The 23601-nt window shown below is 45.0% G+C and overlaps 1 protein-coding gene across 1 annotated transcript in view; it reads left to right on the top strand.

Annotated features, from left to right (window-relative positions):
• SPAST (spastin) overlaps positions 1–23601 on the top strand; it is a 2490626-nt gene that overhangs the window by 207100 nt on the left and 2259925 nt on the right. Inside the window, exon 2 of the mRNA XM_044058595.1 lies at positions 2263–2346. Coding sequence (XP_043914530.1) covers positions 2263–2346 — 84 coding nt within the window. The remainder of the gene's footprint in view (positions 1–2262; positions 2347–23601) is intronic.

Raw genomic sequence — 23601 nt, 5'->3', positions numbered from 1 at the left:
TCATTTTTGTCACCAGCATGTCTGCCATGGATCCATGTCTTTCAGTTGCAGTTTTATGTAAAAATAATTTTAAAGGGGTGTTTAATACCAGTCTTCTAGGAAACTATTAGACCCTTCTTGGGATCTTAATTTTGTCTTGGAAAAATTAACTAGTACTCCATTTGACCAGCTCAACAAGCTGCCTTAAGGCTCTAAACTTGGAAAACAAGTGTTTCCACCAACTTCTGCAAGAAGGGTATCCAAGTTGCAGGATCTTATGGTGGATCAACCTTCTCTCATTTCTACAAGGATACTGTTGACATTCTAATGACAGAAGGACTGTATTCTGAAACTGAAAGGCATTATGTGGCAAGACTGTTGCTCTGGAGATTTTGCAAACATTATAATATTCAAGTAGCTGAAAAACACTGGAAACATGAGCCACAAAACATTGTAGAAAGTCTACAGCACCTGGATCACCCATTGCCAACAGTCAAAAAATGGATGCAAGAAAACCAGGTATAGTGGTCCATGAAAAGAAGACAAAAGTAGCATTGATCATTGAAATTACTACACTCAGTGACTACAGTGTCTTGCGTACAGAGAGAGTAATAAAATATCAGGATCTGTAGGCAAAAACGAGAGAAATGTGTAAGTGAGATACCCATACATTTCCAATAGTACTAGGATCAACGGGTGTTATAAAAAAAAAAATCTACAGTCTTATTTAGATATGTTACCAATACATGCAACTCCGTATGAATTGCAGGAGTCGTCATGATTGGGTACACTGTGGGTGTTGTGATGAGCGCTTTTGGCTGACATCAAAGATTGAAACAGTCCTAATTTCATGAACTTTAATCGTACTTTGACTTGGGAATGGGGTACATTCCCGTCATGGTATTAGAAACCCAAAAGATATGAAGAAATTTAAAAACAGAGAAGATTACCTTGTGAATCTGTCTTGTTACTGAGGATGGACCTCCGGTTATCAGATGGAAAATGTATGTACTTAACATAACTGATGTAGACAGACAAGTCCATTCTCTCTAAAACATACCCGCTGTTCTCTGCTCCTCTGGAGTAGTAGGTCTAGAGCCATGATATTAAGCTTTTAATCCCTTTTTGCATCTCACTGCATGTCCAGAGAGGAGTAGCACTGCAGCACATTATGGAATAGGGGGTGGCTGTGGTAATCTAGGAAAGTTTTACACGTTTGAACCTTGTGGATCAGTCTTTTCAAACTGCTTAATGTTGCAAGTTTCATTTACATAAATGATGTCTCACATTTTCTGTAGCATTCTGATGCATGTGTCTGCTTATTGTGGGGAGTGTACATAGATTTTTTTTTTTTATAGTTGTGATTTGTTTGCCCTGCACGTATGGATGATCATATCGTCTGATAACTGTACATTCATAAATTTTCCCTTTTAAGTTTTTTTTTTTTTGATGCCGTTAATGAATACATTTTTGTTTCTGGCATTTGACATGTAAGCTGAGCTTTTGGATGGGGGCTGGCTGATAACTTTTTACAGTGCTTTTCATGATGTGTACAATTTTGGAAAGCTTAATACATTTTTCTTTTCTATTTTCCTTTCTATATACCGTGTTAATTGTGCAAGTTCAGCAATGTTTGAATTTAGCTGTTTTGCCTTGCACTCTGGCACAGAGATTTAAGACACTATGTACCTTAAGGCTTAGACCCTCTAGCAGTCTTGTACTTAATTTCCACAGCCTTCAACTGGCCTGCTATGCGACTGTCTAAGTCACTTGTACAGATGCTGCTCCTAGGTTGTAATTGAAAATGGCCACTTATCCATTATGCTTACCTGGTTAACAAATGATTTTGTCATGAATGAAACAGTTAATTATTTTCATGAATTAGTGGCCCGAGTTGATTTTTATGTCATTGGCACAGTATCATTCCATGTTTTTTTTTTTTTTTCCCCCAGATGTATTTATGTAAGTTTATTGCATTACTGTTTCCTTTGCTGAATCGTATGATTTCGGTTTGATTTTACTTTTAAATTAGTGATGATATGAACTGTTCATGTTTAACAGTGAATGGGGAGCAGAAGGAACAAAAGTGATTAGTATATTAACAGTATTTCTACCCCTTATTAGGTTCAAGGAATTTTCCATGCCAGTTTAATAACTTATGGTTTAAGAATGAGTTTTGTTTTTTTTAGCATTTCTTTTCTGGCTTGTAGACCATTTTGGTAATTTTATAATACGTACTGCTTCTTAGCAGGAAACTTTAATATTGGTTTTGTCCTTGAGCAGGAAGCAAAGAACAAGCTGCTGAATGGTACAAGAAAGGTATTGCTGAACTGGAGAAAGGAATAGCCATTCCGGTTATCGGACAAGGTAATTCATGCTTCTGCATTTTGCACATGAATAGCTGCGCTTGACAGTTAATGCAGTATATGTCAGTGCTGTTTTGAGCGTTGCTTTACACGTCTGTATTTTTGCAGGTATGCACTGTATTGTACTGATTTGTTAGTGACTAGAGTGTTTTTTAGTTTTCATCTTCCTTTGGTGTTATAATGTAAAACTGCTTGTAGTGTAGCATTTCTGTTAGCATCTTTATGGTCACTTAGGACACAAGTATCTAAATTTTAAAAGGATACCATTTGTCTAACGACTACTGATGAGTACCATTATAGTCCATATTGACTGCTAATGAGTAAAACTTTTGCCAGTACAGGAGCATGTAATGTGAATGCAGGTGGCAGCTTGGCGAAACAGACACCCACTTTGTCTCTTAATGCATCTCCCTCCCCCAAGTAAAACTTACTAGTAAAAGTTTCCACTGTCCTAGCACACAAGTTTACTTTTCTCTCATTAGTGGTACATTCCTTGAGAGTCTTAAGGGGTAGCAAGTTGTGCACTTTCACCAATAACTGCCAAAGCAATAGTAAGCATTAAGGCTGGAGGTGCTGTTAAGCTTTATCCTTTAGTCCTTTGTTTGGATTTCTTCCTGCACTGCTGAGTTGCAAAGCTGTGGGGAAGAGTTAACCATTCAGAGCTCCTGGCTGCCCTATGTGAAGTTTACCCATTAACTATGAATGCAAGCGAGTTTAAAAAAAAAAAAAAAATGTAAACATATGATGTCCATTTCATTCTTCCTCATGACTGGGTTATAGGATCTGACATCGGATCTGATCTGGCCATTCCAAAAGACTGATGCTTCAAGTCTCGAGCTCCACTAACTCCCCAGATGATCTTTACTGCCTTCCTGGTTGGACGTGATTACAACTGGTCTCTAGCATTTCTCAGATAAGTTTGCATTTTTCAGTGCTTTTCTATAAATTATTCTACTTTTTCTACTTTCACCTTTAGAGCTTTACTTGGTATATTTCTGCCTCTTCTCCTGACTTTTAGGCTTTTCGTTTGGCGTTGGGGTCGTTCCTTTTCCTCTCCATGTTCCTCTCTCCTGTATGGCCGTTTGCTTACGTCCTCGTTTCTTCTCTATTCTATTAAAAAAAAATAATTCCCTGCATTTTTAATTTTATAGTTGGTCGTTACTTGTGTCCATTAGGGTTTGATAGTGGTGAGTGCATGGCTCTTTTCTGCATTCTGTGTGTGTGGTATGTTTGTGCCAGTGGTGGACAAACCCACTGAGTTTAAGTGATGCACTTTTTATGGGCACAAAATTCAGAACTAGAATGCCCACGATAGGTGTCTATTGCTTAGGTGCTTCTCATTTAGAGCAGGACTGTGAAATTTGCGCGGGATGCAACCCCGCGCTTTGGTGGATTGCCAAAACAAATTGATCTTGGAAGGGCCTCTGTCCTCGCCTGGAGCTCAGATTCTCATCAAACATTTAACTTTCAAAGAAATCAAGAAGTGTGTCACTCCAGCTTCCCTGTGGGGCATCTGCTTCTGGCCCAGAGAAGAGGCAAAAATTGTCAGATTCATTCTTTTCGGAGCAGAGAAAAATCAAACCTCCTTTGGATCAGACTGGCCCCTCGGATTTCATGTTCTTACCGGATGTAACTTCCCCATGGGGTCTGACTTCCTACGGCTCTAAAGATTTTGAATCTGAAGACGCTGTTGGGTCCATCAGAGATGATTTTGATCCAGAGTTCTCCAACTCCGATTTAAGTCTTCATATCTGAAGGCCTCTGATTGAAGATCTCTGAGCCATACACCAAGACTCAGCAAATTAACTTCTTCCACTAAATCTACCCATTCTTCAGTCTCTTCCAGATCCGGTAGACTTTCTGGTTCTGAGATGGACAGGATGATGTTTACTCAAGGCTCAGATCGAGATGGGTTTTTTACAAGCTCTGTCCCATCTCTGATCCATGAGAGCCTGTTACCCACACTAGTCAATCCTCTTCCTATCCAAACACCCACTTTGGAACCCCAGAATCCGGATTCCCTGAGAGACATCGGACCTGAGAATAGTACGTACTTTTACTTAGTCAGTGTCCCGTACTGGCTCTACTCCAGTGCCATCAGAGCAGAGCGGGTCTCTGACCTGAGACATTGGTGCCTGCTCCTTGTGGGGTTGTTTTCGGTTCCAACCTGTTCGGATCCATTCCTCCCTCTTGGGACTTAATTTCTTGCCAGTTTGTGGCCAGTGTTGTGTGGAGACCATGAATCTATGGTGGTGTCTTCCTTTTCTCCTTGGGCTATTTTGGCTCTGATTCGGGAAGGATCCCTGGGTTTGTTGGCTTTTCAGATGGCAGAGAAGGCATTCTCTACACCTAGAGATGCATCTCCTCACCCCCTGGAACTTGTACAGTCCTCATCTGGTCCAAGCCTTGGTCCCATTTGTCCTGTCCACGGTCAGCCCGTCGAGGAGGTCCTCCAGTTTTTTCCTCTACAGGGGGCTCTCTCCTCTTCTGAGTCTTATCCTGACTGTCCCATAGAGAAGATGCATTGGAAGAGGATGTTCAAGAGGAAGCATGTCGACTCCCCTTTGGAGTCCCTGACCGTGGAACACAGGTTTTGATGACAGAGAAGGATTCTCTTGATCACCACCTGAAGACATCTCCTTCAGAGATATCCTAGAGATCCTGAAGATAGAGGGTGAATGGTCTTCCCAGCTTCCAACTCCTGACAAATCAGGTTCTGGAGGCCTTTGGATGGGCCCATGTATGACCTGGGTGACTGCACCAGAAGACAAACTTATTGACTTAGTTTCCTGACGGGCTCCACCTTATCTGGCTCTTTCCAAGCCCATCCCCAAGCACGCTGACAAGTTTCTAAGCCCCCCATCTCATCATTCTCATTGGTGTAAAGGCATTCCAGTTGATGCCATCATAGTGTCAGCAGCTACAAAGGAGCTAGTGGAACAGAGCTTCCCTGTCCACCTCCCGAACAAGGAGTTTCTGGTGTTGGATAGGCATGGGAAGTGTGCCTATGCATCTGCTACTTATACATGGAGAGCGTTGAACTATTTGGAACATTTCACATGCTTTCAGAGGGATTTGGTCAAGGAACTCGCCATTTTTCTCAAAGTCCATGTCTGAGGGAGACTTTAACAAAGTTTCCCCCCAGCTGTTGACTCTTGCTTCCTTTGTCTATTTCATCGGTGAGGTTGATTTCCAGTGTGGCGGAAGGAACCTTTCAAGTGGCGGGATCAGGCATAGCCCTCCGGGATTCATGCATAGTTGAGGCTTTGAGTTTGTGGAACCCTTCAAGGCGTCCTTTGCTAATGCACCCTTCAATGGTTCTTCCTTGTTCGGACCATTAGTTAAGGAAACAAGAAGGAAGGACCCTGTCTGCTGTAGGGATCAATTTTCTTCCCAGCAAAGGCATTTTTCAAGGAGTCCGCGCAGTGGGAAGAAAATGTGGTTCAGAAAGTCTTTGGGTTCTTTCCTGAGTAATCTCAAAAACTCCTTGTCCAAAGGCAAAGGACAAGGTTTTAATGGGAGCTGCTGCCCTAGAGTCAGAAGGGGGTTTGCATAATCAGTGCTTGAGCGAACCTTTTTCTGACCAGCCCTACCAGCACTCCTGAAGCACTGTCCTACTCTGGAGAAAGTCAGGGGCAAACTTTCATTGCACCCAGATGCCTGGACAAAACTAACAAATGACATCTGGATACCAAAAATAATCTCCAGAGGTTATTGCATTCCCTTTTTCCTTTCTCCACCACCCTCAGAAAGGAATCTTCCCCGATATTCCACCTAGCCAGAAGTATGCCATGCAAGAAGTTCAAAAACTTTTAGAGAAGAGTCATCCAACATGTCCCAACCAAACTAAGATATGGGACTTATTCAGACTTCTTTTTGGTGCCAAAAAAGACAGGGGACCCAAGGCTGATATTTGACCTGAGCAAGCTAAATCTGTATGTCAAGAAGTCACTATGCAAGAACAATTGGATTTGCTCTATGCATCTCCAGGATGCATACTACCACATAAAGATCAGCAGATGCTCCAGAAGATGCTTGCTCTTCTGGCTGGGAGCCAGTCATTACCAATTTAAAGCACTGCCCTTGGGACTCTACACAGCGCCCCCCCCCCGGGTGTTTAACAAATTAAATCTGTAGTGTGGCAGCTCACCTGAGACTGCAATGATTCCAGGCGTTTCCTTACTTAGATGATTGGCTCCTAACGTCACTATCAAGGCATCAACGGGTTCAAGCAGTGAAGTACCTATTGCACACTTTCAGTTGGCATCATGATAAATTTGGAGAAGTCAAAACCTAACACCTGTGCAGAGGATAGAGTTCATAGGAACACAGCTGAACACAATCACTGAAGTAGCAGCTCTACCATTACATGTGTTATCCCTGAGATAGCAAGTCTAAGTCTGTGCTGGGTACACTTGCACCCCCAGCAAGATTTATCCTAACAACTGTAGGTTTCATGTCTGCTGCCATTTTTCTAGTGCCTTTGGCAGGATTCTTTGAGAGTGCTTCAGTGAACTCTAGCTGTTCAGTGGACCATTCTGTATTATCTGTTAAATATTCTGATCAAGCTGACTCAAGACTGCAGACATCTTCAGTGGTGGATGATCTTTATTGGGGCAGGCCTTTTTCCCTTCCCCCTTCAATGGCCACAATGACCACTGACACTTCCTTGTTGTAGTGAGGGCGGCATTATGAATGAAGATTGGTCCAGGGCAAGTGGTCCCCAACAGAGATCAAATTGCACGTCAGTGTTTTACAGATGCAAGCAGTCCTTTTGACGTTGCAAACTTTCCAAGGCTGCTTACGTTTGGGAAGGATAGCAGTTCACACAGACATGTCAGTAGTCTGGTATCTCAGCAAACTATGGTAAACCCGTTCATACCCATTATGCAAGGAAGCAACATTTCCGGGGAGACCACGTTCTAATGGACAAACTCAGCAGGTCTATCTTAATCCACACGAGTGGTCCCTAAATTGATCTTTAGTTGAGTCAAATATTCCTCCAATGGGGCCAACCTCATTGTGACCTTTTTGCATCTTTCCTGAACACCAAATGCAGCAAGTGCTTCACTCTGACCCCCCCCCCCCCAGTGGGGAGTCACCCAGAGATGCTGTAGTGCATTATTGGCCTTTGGGCCTCCTGTATGCTTATCCCCCCCAATTCCCTTGATTCTGAAAGGTTTACAAAAAGCACTCTAATCCTCATTGCTCCTTTCTGGCCTCATCCGGTATAGTTCCCCTTTCTATGATATCATGATAATATCCACCATGGATATTGGATCCCGGACAGATCTGATTTCCAGTGATTCTAAAAAGATCACTGTTTAAAGATCCATCCCCTCTTTGGGATCTGATGTTAATCCTACAAGGTCTCACTCAGACCCTTTAAACCGGCTGACTCCTGCGACAAAAAATTTCTATCCTGGAAGACCAATTTTCTTGTGGCCATTACTTCAGCCAAAAGGGTATTGAAACTTCAGGCATTATCATCCAAACCACCATATATTGCCTTTTTCAAAGACTGCTTCTCTGAGGACTAATCCTTCCTTTGTGCTGAATGTGGCCACAGAGGCTAACATAAATCAGTCCAGTAATTTCCCAGTCTTTTTTTTTTTTTTATAACCATTCCAACAGGGGTGAATATATGCTTCACCTACTTATGTTAGACAGTTGCATTTCTATCTGCACAGGGCAAAGGAACATAGGAAATCTGAGCAGGATGTTCTTCGTGTTTCACTGTTGCAGTCATAACATTGGGGTTATCTGCTTGCAGTAGCCCTCAGTTGGCCTGATTATCAAAGTCTTGGGTCCTGCGTCAGTTGCTGTCTCATCTTCCATGGTCAGGTAGTCAGGGGTATAAAGCATGCAGCCGACGCCATTACATCAGTCTTGCTTGCCATGCGGTGCCTGAAGCAGAAGCAGTTCGCAAGTGCTGGTCGGCAGACTCCTGAAATTTTCTTTTTCGAGTTTCAGAACCGAAGTCTTCAACTAAAGCCAAGTACCCCGTTGGGGAAACCTTTTCTTGCTCTAACAGATGTCAGTAAAAGTCGGTAATTGTATTTCTTGCGGAAAGCAAATACCTCAAAGATTTTTATTGTTACTGTATTCCTTGCTTAGGCCCTGACCACGACGTACCTCTGTCTGTTTTGTACCTTATTTAAACCACAAACTATTCGTAGTCTGTATATTTACGCTTCTAAATATTTTGGTATTCAGTTTAGTTATCCAGATATGTCTTCAGTAAGCCACCTGACTACCGACATTCCAAAAAAACGCGAAGATAGAGAGACAGGCCGCCCAGGTCCAAAACTGCTGACGACACTTATCCTAAGCTAGTCGCCAGTTTGCTGGTACTCAGTGAGGTGCTTTCGTAGCCCCTGATACCCGCTACTTTAAATTCGCAGGCCTCTGCTGAGACCCATTCGGAGTCTTGTACGCCACGAGATGCTTCAACTGTGGAACCTGCGGATGTCTCTGCCTTGGATGGGTCTGGAGCTGCTCTGCAGGCACCGGCTTCTGAGGGTGTATTCAGGCCCTACTGACTTGCATATTAAACCAATGCCATCTTCTTCTTCAAGGCCTAAAACTCGAACCATGCCTAGAAAACCGATGCCCAGACCGCATGGTCAGGCCTCTGTGTAAAAGATAAATGATAAGAATGGCTGAAGACCTTATTACTTTTATCAGGGGAAGCCAGCCTTCCCCCTCTAGGAGACCTAGGACTGAATTTGCTTATGATACTTCTGACCAGGATTCTGAAATTTCTGTTTCCTCTGATGACTAGGATTTACACTTATCTACCTGTGAGGATTCTGATGCAGAGGACTCTATTCCCTCTGCTTCCCCCCCAGAGGATTTTTCTTTTGGAGAGACTTTGCATACTCAAAGGGAGCATTTATGCTGAGAAAGCCAGAATTACTCTGATTCTAAAAAGATGCTTAGGGATTTCTTACTCCTGCCCCAACACATGCCTTTAGCTGTCCCTCCTGTGCTAGACATTGTTTATGATGCCTATTCGGAATCTAGCTTGGCCCCTGACTTTCTACCTCCTGCTCCCAGAAAACCTGATAGATATTACAGGGTTCCTGACTCTAAGTTCCTTTTTAAAAATCCTACTGCAGGGACCCAAGGGCATTAAGGCTATTACTGCCAAAAATCCTACCCCCGTTCCTGGGCCCTGGATAGATGGGGTAAGAAGGTAATACATTTCTGCAACCTTGGCTATTAGGGCCTTAAATTGCCAGTTTCATATGTTGAAGTATCAGCAGCATATTATTGTATTGCTTAAACAGAAAATGATATTGATTCCTGACTGTGCTGAAAATAAGGATTTACAGGATTTAATGCATTCTGCTAAACAGGTTGGAAAACATACTTTGCAATGTTGTTTTGATTCACTAGAGGCATCTTGCAGGGCTGCTGTCACTGGTTCGTACTTAGGCATGCTTGGCTTAAGGAGCAATCTTTGCCAGATCATGTTAAAACTAAGTTGCTGGATGCTCCCTTAAATCAAGACTGCCTGTTTGGCAACAAAGCAGAAGAAGTTCTTAAAAAGATGGGAGTAAAAAGCTAAATCTATGCAAACTGTTAATTTCCTACAAGTACAGCCTCCAAGATTTAGTAGGCATTGACCCCTCTAAGAATTGGTCCTTTCCTGCTTCTTCCAGGCCTTCAGTCTAAACACAGAACCAGCAGAATACCCAGGTTTCAGTCCCAGGGTACGCACAAGACTAAGCAGTGGGGGGCTCCCACTTCCATATCGGGGAGTAGTCAGACTCCCTCCTATGATAAGCTGTCTCAGTGACTTAACTTTAAAACTTCCAAGCACTTCTCAACTGACTGCTTCTTTAGGGGGAAGATTGCTCTGCAAGCAAAAAACTGGGAACTCATTACCCAGGACAAATGGGTTTTAAATATAGTTTCCCAAGGATACAGATTTCACTTCCACACATTACCAACCCTAAACGGTTGGCCAGATCTACCCCCAAATCAGTGGGTAGAGATTCAAAAGCAAGTGCTCTCTCTCTTAAGCTTAAAGGCTATTCAAACTGTACCAGAAGAGGAAAACAGACTAGGTTTATATGTAAGACTTTTCTTGGTACCCAGAAAAGACAACTCTTGGTGTCCTATCCTGGATCTTTCTATCCTAAACACCTTTTTGGTTATTCCAAAATTCAAGATGCTAACTCTTAAATTCCTTCTTATGTTAGGCAAGGATGCTTGGTTGGCAACACTGGATTTAAAGGAAGCCTACCTGCACATCCCAATCAGGGGAGTCTTGCAGAGGATACCTACACTTCAAAGCAGGCTACATGCACTATTAGATGTGATAGTGTTCAATCTCGCCGTTTGTTCTTACACATGGGTTCGGAGCCGATCCTCTGCTCCGTGCCGGCCTCTTGCAAGCTCTGCATCGAGAAGAAGCTCGAGACAATCTAATACCCACAATCCCCCTCTGCCTTTACCTCAGATCTAGTTTGCTGCTGCTGTATACGCATCGTTGGGAGCTAGCTCGAGAGTTTCTAAGCTAAGATATAACTTTTTTTGTTGTATTTTCTTAAGAAATATATTCTAGTTGATATTATCTGTATTAACAAGTGTGATTGTGTTGTGGTTCCGTAATTCCTTGGTACCGTTAACCTTATTTTCGGTATTTTTGTATCGGGGCCTACTCCCTTCACATCTATCATATTGAGACAATTTAACCGGATTTGACATTAACCTGATTGTGACTTTTTACTCAGATTGACTGTGTTTTTCTGTAGTTATATATTGTTTTACTATGTCGGAGAAAGCAAAGTCTGGTTTCAAACGTTGTCAGTGTGGCCAAAAAATGTCGGTCACTGACAACCACAGTTCCTGCGTCTACTGCCTTGGCCCTCTTCACTTACAAGAGGATTGCTCCATCTGTCACTCTTTTAGTGGGAGGGTCATGACAGATAGGCGCAGGAAACTGATGGACAGAGGTCTACTGAAACCAGCTTTCCAAGAGGCTTTGGATGCTTCTGACCAGGCATCGAAGTCCTCTAAGGAATCGAAGACGCCGGAGCCTAAGTCATCGGCTCCGAGCTCTTCTTCAAAGGTTAGATCACCGGTTCCACAGACTTCGGGCCGAGTGTTCAACTGGTGTCGGTTCCTGAGCCTCGAGTCTTGGAACCGGTGATGGAGCTCCTCCTTCGGCCATATTGAGGTCGGCTCCGTCTTCGGTTCCTTCGACCCGTTCTTCCTCCAAACTTTCGGATGTCGATGTGGATCGCGTGGTGCAGAAGTTGTTGGAGCATTCGGCCCTCTCTAAACTTATTTCGGTTTCCACCCAGTTGGTGTCGAAACTTGAAGGCCTTCCTGTATCTCCATCCATTCCTCCTCCGAGACCGATTCAGTCTTTGGAGCCGGAAGAGGCTGATCTGCTGATTGTGGAGCCCTCGGGTCCAGAACCGTCCTTTTCTCGGTCTGTTCCCCTCACCTCGACTCCGTCGGAGTCTCGGAGCCGACGGTCTGTTCTTGGTTCCGGGGCCGAGAGTCGAACCGACGTGTCGGTTCTGACTCTCCCCCTCGGGGCCTCGGCACGGATCGATTCGGCTCCGTCCTCGGGGTCGATGCCTTCGGTGCCCGTGTCGGGGATTCTTCCCATTTCTTGAACCGGGGACTCTTCGATCGGGACCGGGGCGTTCGACCTGATGAGGAAGGTGTTGTCTACCCAGACAACCACATCAGTGGAAGCAGTTTCTCCTCCCCATAAAGGGCCTTTGTCTTCATCTGCACCCACGGCCACATCCAAGCGTCGGGCACCAGTGTCTCAGCCACCCCTGGAGGTGCCCCTCTTCCTCGAGGCTTCTTCGGATGCTCCCCACGAGGAAGTCCCTAGGAAGAGACTGTGTAAGAGGAGACACTTGGATTCTCCACAGGAATCCATAACATCTGATACTGACTTAGATGAGTCAGAGGGGTCCCCTAAGTCACCTTCAGAAGATGTCTCTTTTTCAGACATTTTGGAGATCCTGAAACAGAGAGGTGACTGGCAGTCCCTTCCCCCTTCTGAGGATGAGTCAGTTCTGCTGAAGGCATTTGGTGCTCGCCCTTCCTCCTCCTGGGTCACTCCGCCCTTCGATTAACTAATGGAACTTATTGCTCGAAGGGCGTGGGAGGCTCCTGACACAGTGGAACCTGTTCCAAGGAAACCGAACAAGTACATCACAGCACCTCAGGATAAGTCCTACCTTACAAAAGGAGTTCCAGTAGACGCTATGGTGGTGGCTGCAGCCACGAAAAAGGAGATGTCGGAGTCTTCTTCGTCTGTCCATCCGCCTAATAAAGATTCTAGGACGATGGATAGATATGGGAAGCGCATTTTTAGTTCAGCGGCTTTTCCATGCGGTCCCTGAACTATTTGACCCATTTTACACGTCTGCAGAGGGATCTAGTCAAAGAGTTGGGAGATACCCTCCAGGGTACTACAGATGCAGCTGTCTCAGAGAAAGTGACAGCGCAACTTAATACCCTAACATCGATTGTTAACTCGTCCATGAGGCTGATTTCTTACGCAGCCGAAGGTTCGAGTAGGGCAGCAGCTTCAGCGATTGCTCTTCGTAGACAATCCTGGATGCGCTTATGCTCCTTTGCGGAAGCCTTCAAGTCTTCCTTTACAAACGCCCCATTTGACGGTGCCACTCTTTTGGCCCCAAAGTAAAGGAGACCCTTACTCGGTGTGAACAAGAGGGAAAGACTCTGTCTGCTGTCGGAGTCCGTTTTTCCACCCCAACTAGACCGTACCCCAAAGGGCAACACGGTGGGAAAATGTGGTTTCGAAAACCCCAAGGGTCTTTCTCAGGCACACAGGGTGATGCCCCCTCTAGAGGCAGAGGAGGGGGCAGAGGTGGAAGATGGCGGCAGAGGGGTCCGCAACATCAAGGTGACAGGGATACACTCCCTGGTAAACCTTTCCAGCACTCCTGAGAGGAGGCCCGACTGTCCTGCTCTGGAGGCAGTCGGGGGTCGCTTAGCTTTATACCCTCAGGCCTGGCAAGGTATAACTACAGACAAGTGGGTAAAAAGCGTGGTTACCAGAGGTTACTCCATACCCTTCCTATCCTATCCCATTCCAAAGAAAAGACTCCCAGATGTACCGCCCCATCTGCGAGAGCCAGCAGCTTTAGAAATTTCAAAGCTGCTAGAAAAAAGTCATCCAGCCAGTCCCAGCGGACCAGCAAGGATTCGGGACTTACTCAAGGTTCTTTTAGTTCCAAAGAAAACAGGGGACTGGAGGCCCATTCTAGACCTAAGCTACCTCAATACTTTCGTCAAGAAAGAAAAGTTCCGAATGGTCATGCTTCAATCGATCCTTCCATTCTTACAGAAGGACGAGTGGATGTGCTCAATAGATCTAGAGGATGCATACTACCACATCAAAATGGCCAGGGCATCCAGAGATCATTTGCGCTTCGGCTGGGAGCCAGTCACTTTCAATTTCGGGCCCTGCCCTTTGGTCTGACCTCAGCCTCCAGGGTCTTCACCAAATGTATGGCAGTGGTAGCGTCTCACTTGAGACGTCAGGGATTCCAGGTGTTTCCGTATCTGGACGACTGGCTCCTTTCGCCACCACCGGCGTCAACTACTGCAGGCCAGAGACTATGTTCTTCAACTGTGTGTTCACCTAGGGATCTCCGTAAATTTGGAAAATCCTTACTTCAGCCATCACAAAATATCTTGTTCATAGGAGCAGAGTTAAACACACGTCAATTAATTCTGAAGCTCCCCCCAGAAAGGATATTATCACTGCAGACTCACATACGTCTTCTACTTTTGTCAAGGAAATCTCCTGCAAAACTAGTACTGAAGGTGTTGGGCCTCATGTCAGCCTCCCTCATTGCAATTCCCCTGGGAAGGCTGCACATGAGAGTCCTACAATGGCTACTGTTTGCTCAATGGTCATTTCAACAACTACCTCTAACACACGAGATTCTTATAACAAAGACTTGCAAAACAGATCTAAACTGGTGGCTTCAAACGTGCAACCTTTCCCAGGGGAGGCCGTTTGTGCTACCCGCCACAGTTACGGTGACCACGGACGCTTCCCTGATAGGGTGGGGGGCATCTTTGAGGACAGACAGTCCAAGGCGAATGGACCAATTTGGAGTACAATCTGCACATCAATGTTCTAGAGTTGAGGGCAGTGTTTCTAGCGTTGCAACACTTTGCTCCCCTCCTTCCTCTAGGGACTATTGCAGTTCAGACGGACAACATGTCGGTAGTCTGGTACATAAACAAACAAGGGGGAACCAAGTCCTATCAACTATGCAGAGAGGCCATGAGAATTTGGCAGTGGGCGGAGTCCACGGGTCGCTTTCTAATAGCAACGCACATCCCGGGGTCATCCAACGTCATAGCCGACAGGCTGAGCAGAGCAATTCTGTTACCGCACGAGTGGTCTCTAAAACAGTCAGTGGCGGAAAGGATTTTTCGCACGTGGGGCCAGCCTTCCTGCGACCTGTTTGCGTCTCCAATGAATGCCAAATGCAGGAGCTACTTTGCCCTATTACCCCCTCCAGGGGAAGTCCCCAGGGACTCCTATACGCATTCCCCCCATTTCCTCTGATATCGAAGTTTCTCCAGAAAGCCAGGAACCTACACAGGACGATAATCCTCATTGCTCCATTCTGGCCTCGTCAAATTTGGTTTCCCTTCCTGAAAATACACTGCATTCGGGGACCCTGGATTCTGGACCCAGAGCCAGATCTATTGACTCACTCGTCAGGGGTTCCCCATCCCGCGCTCCTGTCACTCCATCTAGCAGCTTGGCTGCTCCAATTCCCAACTTAGCCAGGTCTGATCTTTTGTCACCAGCAGTCCAGGAAATATTAGTGGCTTCGCATAAAGCTTCCACTACGAAAACATATACTAGCAAATGTTTTCTGGGCGAAGGCACACCATGTGGATCCCTTTATAGCTCCTTTGAATAAGATATTAGAGTTCTTAACAGACTTATTTCATCAGGGTGCTTCTCCTGCTACTCTAAAAGTTCAATTGGCTGCCATTTCGAATTTCCATGTGGAAGAATGTGGAGCTCCTGTTATGGCTCACAGACTTTGTAAAGCCTTTTTAAAAGGAGTTTTTCATATTAGACCACCGGTCAGATCTCCTACGTCACCTTGGAGTCTAAACTTGTTGCTATCTAAATTAATGTTGCCCCTTTGAACCTGCCTCTTCTTGCCCATTAAAATTTTTGTCCTGGAAAACTCTCTTTCTGGTAGCCATTACTTCTGCTAGGCAGTGTCTGAACTTCAGGCTCTCTCCATCAAGCACCCTTATTTGATCTTTCACTTTGACAGAGTTTCTCTTCGAACCAATTCATCCTTCCTCCCTAAAGTATGTTCCATTAACAATATTAATCAGTCCATTGAATTACCCACTTTCTTCAAAAACCACTCCAACAAAATGGAGTATATGTTACACAAATTAGATGTTCACAGACAGCTAAGGTTTTATTTGGATAGAACAAAAGATCACAGGAAAACAGATCAACTCTTTGTGGCTTTTGCTGATAGCAGGAAAGGACTTGCAGTTAACAAAAGAACTCTTTCTAAATGGTTAACGGATTGTATAATCTATGTCTACGATTCTGCAGATCAACCCCTTTTACACAAACCCAAAGGACATTCCACAAGATCGATATCTACATCTTTGGCTCATGCAGCTCGCCTACCTCTGGATGCTATTTGTGCGGCTGCTACCTGGTCTAAGCCACATACATTTATTTCTCATTATAAAGTAGACAAGGTTTCTAGGGACAGGGCAACCTTTGGTTCCACTGTGCTCAAGAACGTCCTCCCGCGAGTTCCTCAGGATCAAGGAGCTAGGGACGCTACCCATGTGTAAGAACAAACGGCGAGATTGAACACTATCACATATAGAAGTTATGTCCTTACCATAACGTTCCATGTGGAGTGTTCATCTCGCCTTTGTTCTTACAGTCCCACCCTCCCACCCTTAGGAAGAACGTTCTTTGATGCCTGGCCAGAAGCATTTTTTGCTACTGCTATCATTCTGTGTACATAGTTGGCATACACATATATGTTTATATGTGTCTGTTTAGATATGTTATGTGTGTAAGCATGAATGTGCTTTTATATAGATTGGTTTGCTTGCAAACTAGATCTGAGGTAAAGGCAGAGGGGGATTGTGGGTATTAGATTGTCTCGAGCTTCTTCTCGATGCAGAGCTTGCAAGAGGCCGGCACGGAGCCGAGGATCGGCTCCGAACCCATGTGTAAGAACAAAGGCGAGATGAACACTCCACATGGAACGTTATGGTAAGGACATAACTTCTATTTCTCTGCACTGCCCTTTGGCTGATCTACTACGCCCATGGAATTCACGAAGTGCCTGGCTCCAGTCATTGCTTTGTGCAGGCAAAGAAATATTCAAATATACCCATACCTGGACGTTTGTCTAATTCAGGCAGAAAGCCAAGACATAATTTTTGAATCATCTGGCATTTGTACAAAGGGTGCTAACTTGTCTGGGGTACACCATAAATGAAAAGAAATCACATCTTGTACCCTGTCAGCAAGTTGTATTCCTGGGAGCAAGCTTGAACACAACTTCCCAGATGGCTTTCCTCATGCCAGAGAAACAAATTCCTTTGATAACTTACTTCAAAACTAATGGCCACAAAAACCCTGCCATCTGCAAGACAAGTACTGCAAACCTTGGGGTTCATGGCCGCCTGCATTCTACTAATTCCATATGCAAGACTGCATATGAGGAAACTACAATGGTATCTAAAGCCTATGGTGTCAACATTCTCAGGATGTAGAAGCAGTGAGTCCTATCATTCCTTGCCTACAGTTTCTTTGGTGGGCAGAGGCCTGCCACCAAAACCAAAGGATTAACATTCACTCTACCCCCTGCCGCCCAAACCCTAACAGACTATGCATGGGGGGCTCACCTGGCAGGGAAGTGCATTCAGGGCAAATGGAACCCAAGCCAAATGCACTTGCATATCAATCAAAAAGAAATGTTAGCTGTACAGAATGCTCTGACAGCCTTCAAGGACCACATTCTTCCAGGACAATTAATGGTAAAGGACAAAACCACTGTTATGTGGTACATAAGCGGGGGGGGGGTGTACCCATTCATACCCCCTCTGCAGACTAGCCATGGCTCTGTGGAACACAGCCTTGAGCTACCAAGTGCATCTACAGGCTCAATTCCTGCCAGGAAAACTAAATACATTGACAGACGGACTAAGCAGAAATCTCATGGACCCACACGAGTGGAAACTGGAACCAAAGACTTTCAACATGTTGATAAACAAATGGAGGAGCCCAGACATAGACCTGTTTGTCCAATTGATAGTTCTGAGAGGAGGCAAATTCTGCACAACTACTCCCCACAAACAAGCATGGAAAGTGGATGCTCTGTCCTTCAGCTTGAAAAATCTATCAGTTTATGCCTTTCCTTCTCTGCCTCTCCTCTCCAAAATACTACTAAAGATCAAACGAGACAAACCAAGGACGACACTGATTGCACCAGACTGGCCACGCCAACACTGGTACCCCCACTTGCGCAGTGTCACTGCTGGCTCCGTAGCACCTGCCTCAGACTCCTACCCTGCTGTCACATCAGGAGAGCCAGATTCTGCACCCTCCTCTTCAAACCCTGAACCTGTCAGGCTGGCTAATTACATTCTCTCCATTACCATCCCTCAGTAAACAAGTGTTGGATGTCATTTTGGAGGCAAGGAGGCCTAGTACTAGAAAATCTTATGTTGAAAAATGGAAAAGATGTTCTTCATGTTTCACTGTTGCAGTCATTACATTTGGGTAATCTGCTGGCAGGTTGCCCTCAGTCGGCCTGATTAACAAAGTCTTGGGTCCTGCGTCGGTTGCTGTCCCTTCTTCCATGACATCAGGTCGTTTGGTATAAAACATGCAGCCGACGCCATTACATCAGTCTTTCTTGCCATGCGGTGCCCGAAGCAGTTCGCACGTGCTGGTCAGCCGACTCCTAGTAAACCTGACAGATACTACAGGGTTCCTGACTCCCACAAGTTCCTTTTCAAAAATCCTCTTGCGGACCCAGAAACCATTTATCAGAGACCCCAAGGGCATTAAGGCTTTTACTGCTAAAAATCCTACCCCTTCTGATAGAGATTCCAGGGTGCTGGATAGATGGGGTAAAAAGGTTTATACTTCTGCAACCTTGGCAATCGGGGCGCTAAACTGTCAATTTCATATGCTAAAAGATCAACAGCATATCATGGGACTGCTTAAATAGAAAATGATGATTTCTGACTGTGTGGAAAACAGATTTACAGGATTTATTGCATTCAGCTGAACAAGTTGGAAAACATACTCTGCAATGTGGCTTTGATTCTTAAGAGGCCTCTTGCAGGGCTGCTGTTACTGGGTCTGTGCTTAGAAGGCATGTTGGCTTAAGGAGCAATCTCTGCCTGATCATGTTAAAGCAAATTTGTTGGATGCTTCTTCAACTCAGGACCGCCAGTTTGGCAATAAGGCTGAAGAAGTTCTAAAAAAAAGGTGGAAGATGAAGCTAAATCTATGCAAACTGTGAAAGATTTCTTACAAGTGCAACCTCCAGGATTTAGTAGGCACTGGCCTACTAAGAACTGGTCCTTTCCAGCTCCTTCCAGATCCACTCAAGCCAAACCAACACACACCAAAAGCACCAGGTTTCAGTCCCAAGGGACTCTCAGAACTAAGCAGTGGGGTGCTTCCACTTCCAAATCTGGAAATAACAAGACACCCGCCTATGGTAAACAGTCTCAATGATTTCCCTTTTGAAATTACCAAGCACTTACTTTCAACCGCCCCTTTGGGGGGAAACATTGCTCTTCATGCAAAAAACTGGCAACTCATAACCCAGGACAAATGGGTTTTAAATAGTGTCCCAGGGATACAGATTTCATTTTCCACACATTGCCTTCTCCAAACGGGTGGCCAGACCTGCCCCCAAATCAGTGGGCAGAGGCTCAGAAACAAGTACTTACCCTCTTAAACATGGGGGCTATTCAACCGGTACCAAAAGAGGAAAATGGACAAGGTTTCTATTCCAGACTTTTCCTGGTACCCAGAAAAGACAAATCATGGCGTCCAGTTTTGGACCTGTCTACTCTAAACACCTTTCTGGACATTCCAAAATTCAAGATGCTGACTCTTCACCAGTTACTTCCTATGCTAGGCAAGGATGCCTGGTTGGCAACTCTAGATGTGAAAGATGCTTACCTGCATATCCCAGTCATGGAATGTTGCAGAAGATGCCTACTCTTCAAAACAGGCTACTTGCATTATCAGTTCTCTGCACTGCTCTTTGGCTTGTCTACTGCACACAGGGTATTCACAAAGTGCCTGGCTCCAATAATTGCATTTTGCAGGCAAAGAAATACAAATATATCCCTACCTGAACGATTGTCTAATTCAGGCAGAAGACCAGGTCATACTTATAAAACATCTGGCGTTTGTAAAAAGGATTCTAACTTGTCTGGGGTACACCATAAATGAAAAGAGATCACAACTGGTACCCTCTCAACAGATTACATTCCTGGGTGCAAGCTTGAATACAACTGCCCAGATGGCTTTCCTCACGCCATAAAAACAAATTAATTTGGTAACTTACTTCAAACAAGTGGCCAGCTGCAGTGGTGGTGCTGCAGTAGCATTGTCGCCTCACAGTAAGACGTCCTGTTCGATTCTCAGCTAAAGCATCTTTTGTGTGGAGACGTGCGTGAATGGGCATACCTTAGTTGAAGGTTGTGCGTCAGGCCTGGAAAGCCGGTACGTAAAAATCTACTGCCAATCATTAGCGGACCGGAGTTCCACTGTGGCGACCCCTAACCGGGGAAAAGCCGAAAGATACAACAACAAATTCAAACAAGTGGCCACAAAAACCCTGACATCTGCAAGACAAATACTGCAAGCCTTGGGGTTCATGGCCTCCTGCATTCTTCTAATTCCATATGCAAGACTGCATATGAGGAAACTTCAGTGGTACTTAAAAAGTTTATGGAGTCAGCATTGTCACAGCCTGGAAACAATGATTCCGACCATACCTTGCCTACGCCTATTGTTCCTATGGTGGGCAGAGGCCTGCCACCAAAACAAGGGACGGGCATTCACACTACCTCCTGCTGCCCAAACCCTAACTACAGACTCATCAGACTATTTATGGGGGGCTCATCTGACAGGGAAGTGCATTCAGGGCAAATAGAGCCCAAAACAAATGCACTTACATATCAGTCAAAAAGAAATGTTCGCTGTACAGAATGCTCTATGATGGCATTCAAGGACTACATTCAACCAGGGCAACTACTGGTAAAGACGGATAACACCACGGTTATGTGGTACATAAGCAGGGGGGGTACACATTCCTACCCCCTCTGCAGACTAGCCATGGCATTGTGGAACACTGCTTTGAGCTACCAAGTGCAACTACAAACTCAAAAGCTAAACCCAAACATAAAACTACTGTTCAATCTCAGCCTTACTACAGGATATGTACCCAAAGAGTGGCGTACAGCAACAGTGGTCCCTCTCCACAAATGTGGTGCCTCAACGGATCCTGGAAACTATCGCCCCATAAGCCTGACTAGCTTGGTCTGCAAAGCTATGGAAAGGATCATCATGGACCTCATAAATAAAGATATTGGTGACCTACAGACACTGGATCCTACCCAGTTCGGCTTTAAGGGCAGATCCTGCCTCTTAAACCTGGTTGATTTCTTTGAAACAGTCACCAAGGCCATTGACGAGGGGAACGTGGTCCACACAGCCTACCTGGATCTCGCAAAAGCCTTCGATACAATACCCCACTCGGGCATTATAGATAAGCTCACCAGCTTAAATATAAACCCCTATGTCACTAGATGGGTTGCAAACTGGCTCAAGGACAGAACCCACATATTTAGAATTGCTGGAGCCATGTCATACTCCAAACCAGTTATAAGTGGCGTCCCACAAGGCTCAGTCCTGGGACCTCTCTTGTTCGGTATATATTTCTCCGAGGTACAGGCCAACACAGAAGGACTGTGGCTGACCAAGTTCGCAGATGACTGCAAACTGGGCGCCATAATCTACTCACCAGCTGACACAAGCATCCTCCAAAAGGGCCTCATAGAAACAGACAACTGGTGCCAGAGCCATGGCCTCAAGCTAAATGCCAAAAAGTGTATAGTAATCCCCTTTGGCAAAAACAAAGTGCCCACAAATTACCACATAGGTGGTAATCCATTGAGTACAGAAGAAGTAATTAGGGACCTGGGGACCCAAGTTGATAGCAATCTCTCATTTGACAACCACTTGGCCAAAGTGGTTAGAAAAACATTTTATATAACCCACCTAATCATGAAGGGATTCACATCTAGATCAGGGGAGGTCATCGTGCCTCTTTACTCGTCCCTCATCAGGCCCGTAATTGAGTACGATGCCCCTTTTGGGATGTACCTTACCAGACACCTGCAGCAACTGGAAAGACCCCAAAAGTACCTCACCAAGAGGATCAAAGGGCTCAAACAGATGCCATATGCTGCCCGGTTAAAGAAACTCCAGCTCTACTCAGTGGCATACCGCCTGCTCAGAGGTGATCTGTGCCTGACAATATAAAGCCATGTCCAACCCGGAATTAATGGACATGCTGCACCTCAGAAAATCCAAATCCCATCGAGCTACGAGCTCGAGACTTGAACCTCAGCACTGAAATAAATAGGACATGCTGGAGGGACAGATTCATAACCCAGAGGCTCCCTTCACTCTGGAATAAAATCCCAGTCCAGGTTAGGCAGAGTCCCTCACTGACTCTCTTCAAGAGGAATCTTGATGAGTGGATGGGAGATCGTAGGTTTACCCCGGGTATCACTTCTGTGTCACTGTTAGACAGAGGCACAGTATACTAACCTCGAAAAAGGGCATAGCAAAATTAATTTAAAATGGGTGGCGAAAGCCAAACACACTCTGGCTAGGCTTATAAATGCCCTAGGTCAGATAGCCTAGTATGAACCTATGAACATAATTCCTGCCAGGATATCTGAATATTCTGGCAGACTAAGCAGAAATCTCATGGACCCACACGAATGGAAACTGGAACCACGGATTTTCAACATGTTGACAAGCAAATGGGGGAGCCCAGACATAGATCTATTTGCCTCCCCCCAGAACTACCACTTGGACAAATTTTGCACAAGAACTCCTCACAAAAAAGCCTAGAAAGTGGATGCTCTGTCCTTCAGCTTGAAAAACCTATCAGTCTATGCCTTCCCCCTCTGCCTCTACTCTCCAAAGTTCTGCCGAAAGTCAAACAGGACAAACCAAAAATGATTTTGATTGCTCCAGACTGGCCACGCCAACACTGGTACCCACTCCTGTGCAGTGTGTCACATTTCTCCATGGCACCTGCCATAGACACCTTCCTTACTGTCTCAGCAAGAGAACCAAATTCTGCACCCTCGGCTCCCAACATTGAAACCTGCAGCTTGGCTAATCACTTATTCACCCTTAGCATTCCTCCGCAAACCTATGATGGATGTCATCTTGGAGACGAGAAGACCTAGTACTAGAAAATCTTATGCTGACAAATGGAAAAGATTCTGTGCCTGGAATCTGTCTCAAGGGACAGCAGGGTCCAATTTACTTCATATTTTACAATACTTAACTGAGATGCTTCACAAGGGCCTTTCTTTTTCCTCCATCAAAATTCATGCCTCGGCCATTTCAGATAATTACAACACATAAACACCCCTCTTCTCTCATCCACTGCTCAAGCAGTTCCTCAGAGGGGCCAAAAATTTAAGACCACCCAGGAGAACCCCATCTCCAGCCTGGGACCTTAACTTTGTATTGGAAAAACTCACTCTTCCTCCTTTTGAGCCAGCTGCAAGTGCAGAGTTAAAATTCCTTTTTTGGAAAACAGCCTTCCTTTTAGCAATCACTTCAGGAAGGGTATCTGAATTACAGGTCCTTATGGCAGTGGAGCCTTTCATTATCATTCATGTGGACAGGGTGTCCCTCTGGGCCAATCCCTCCATGTCCAAGTTGGTATCCAGTGTGGTTCTTAATCAGTCCATTAATTTGCCAACCTTCTTTGCTAATCCACAGAACAAAGGAGAATGGATACTGCACTAATTAGACATTTACAGACAACATAGATTTTACTTGGACAGGACTAAACCTCAAATCTGAACAACTGCTGGTGGCATTTGCTGTAGGGGCAGAGGGAAAGGCTATTTCAAAGCAAACCATTTCTAAATG

This window comes from Protopterus annectens, chromosome 1.part2, assembly GCF_019279795.1.
Source record: "Protopterus annectens isolate FY-2018-M chromosome 1.part2, PAN1.0, whole genome shotgun sequence".
Taxonomy (NCBI): Eukaryota; Metazoa; Chordata; order Ceratodontiformes; family Protopteridae; genus Protopterus; species Protopterus annectens.
Note: the sequence above shows the minus strand (reverse complement) of the source record. Positions and strands in the feature narration are given on the sequence as shown.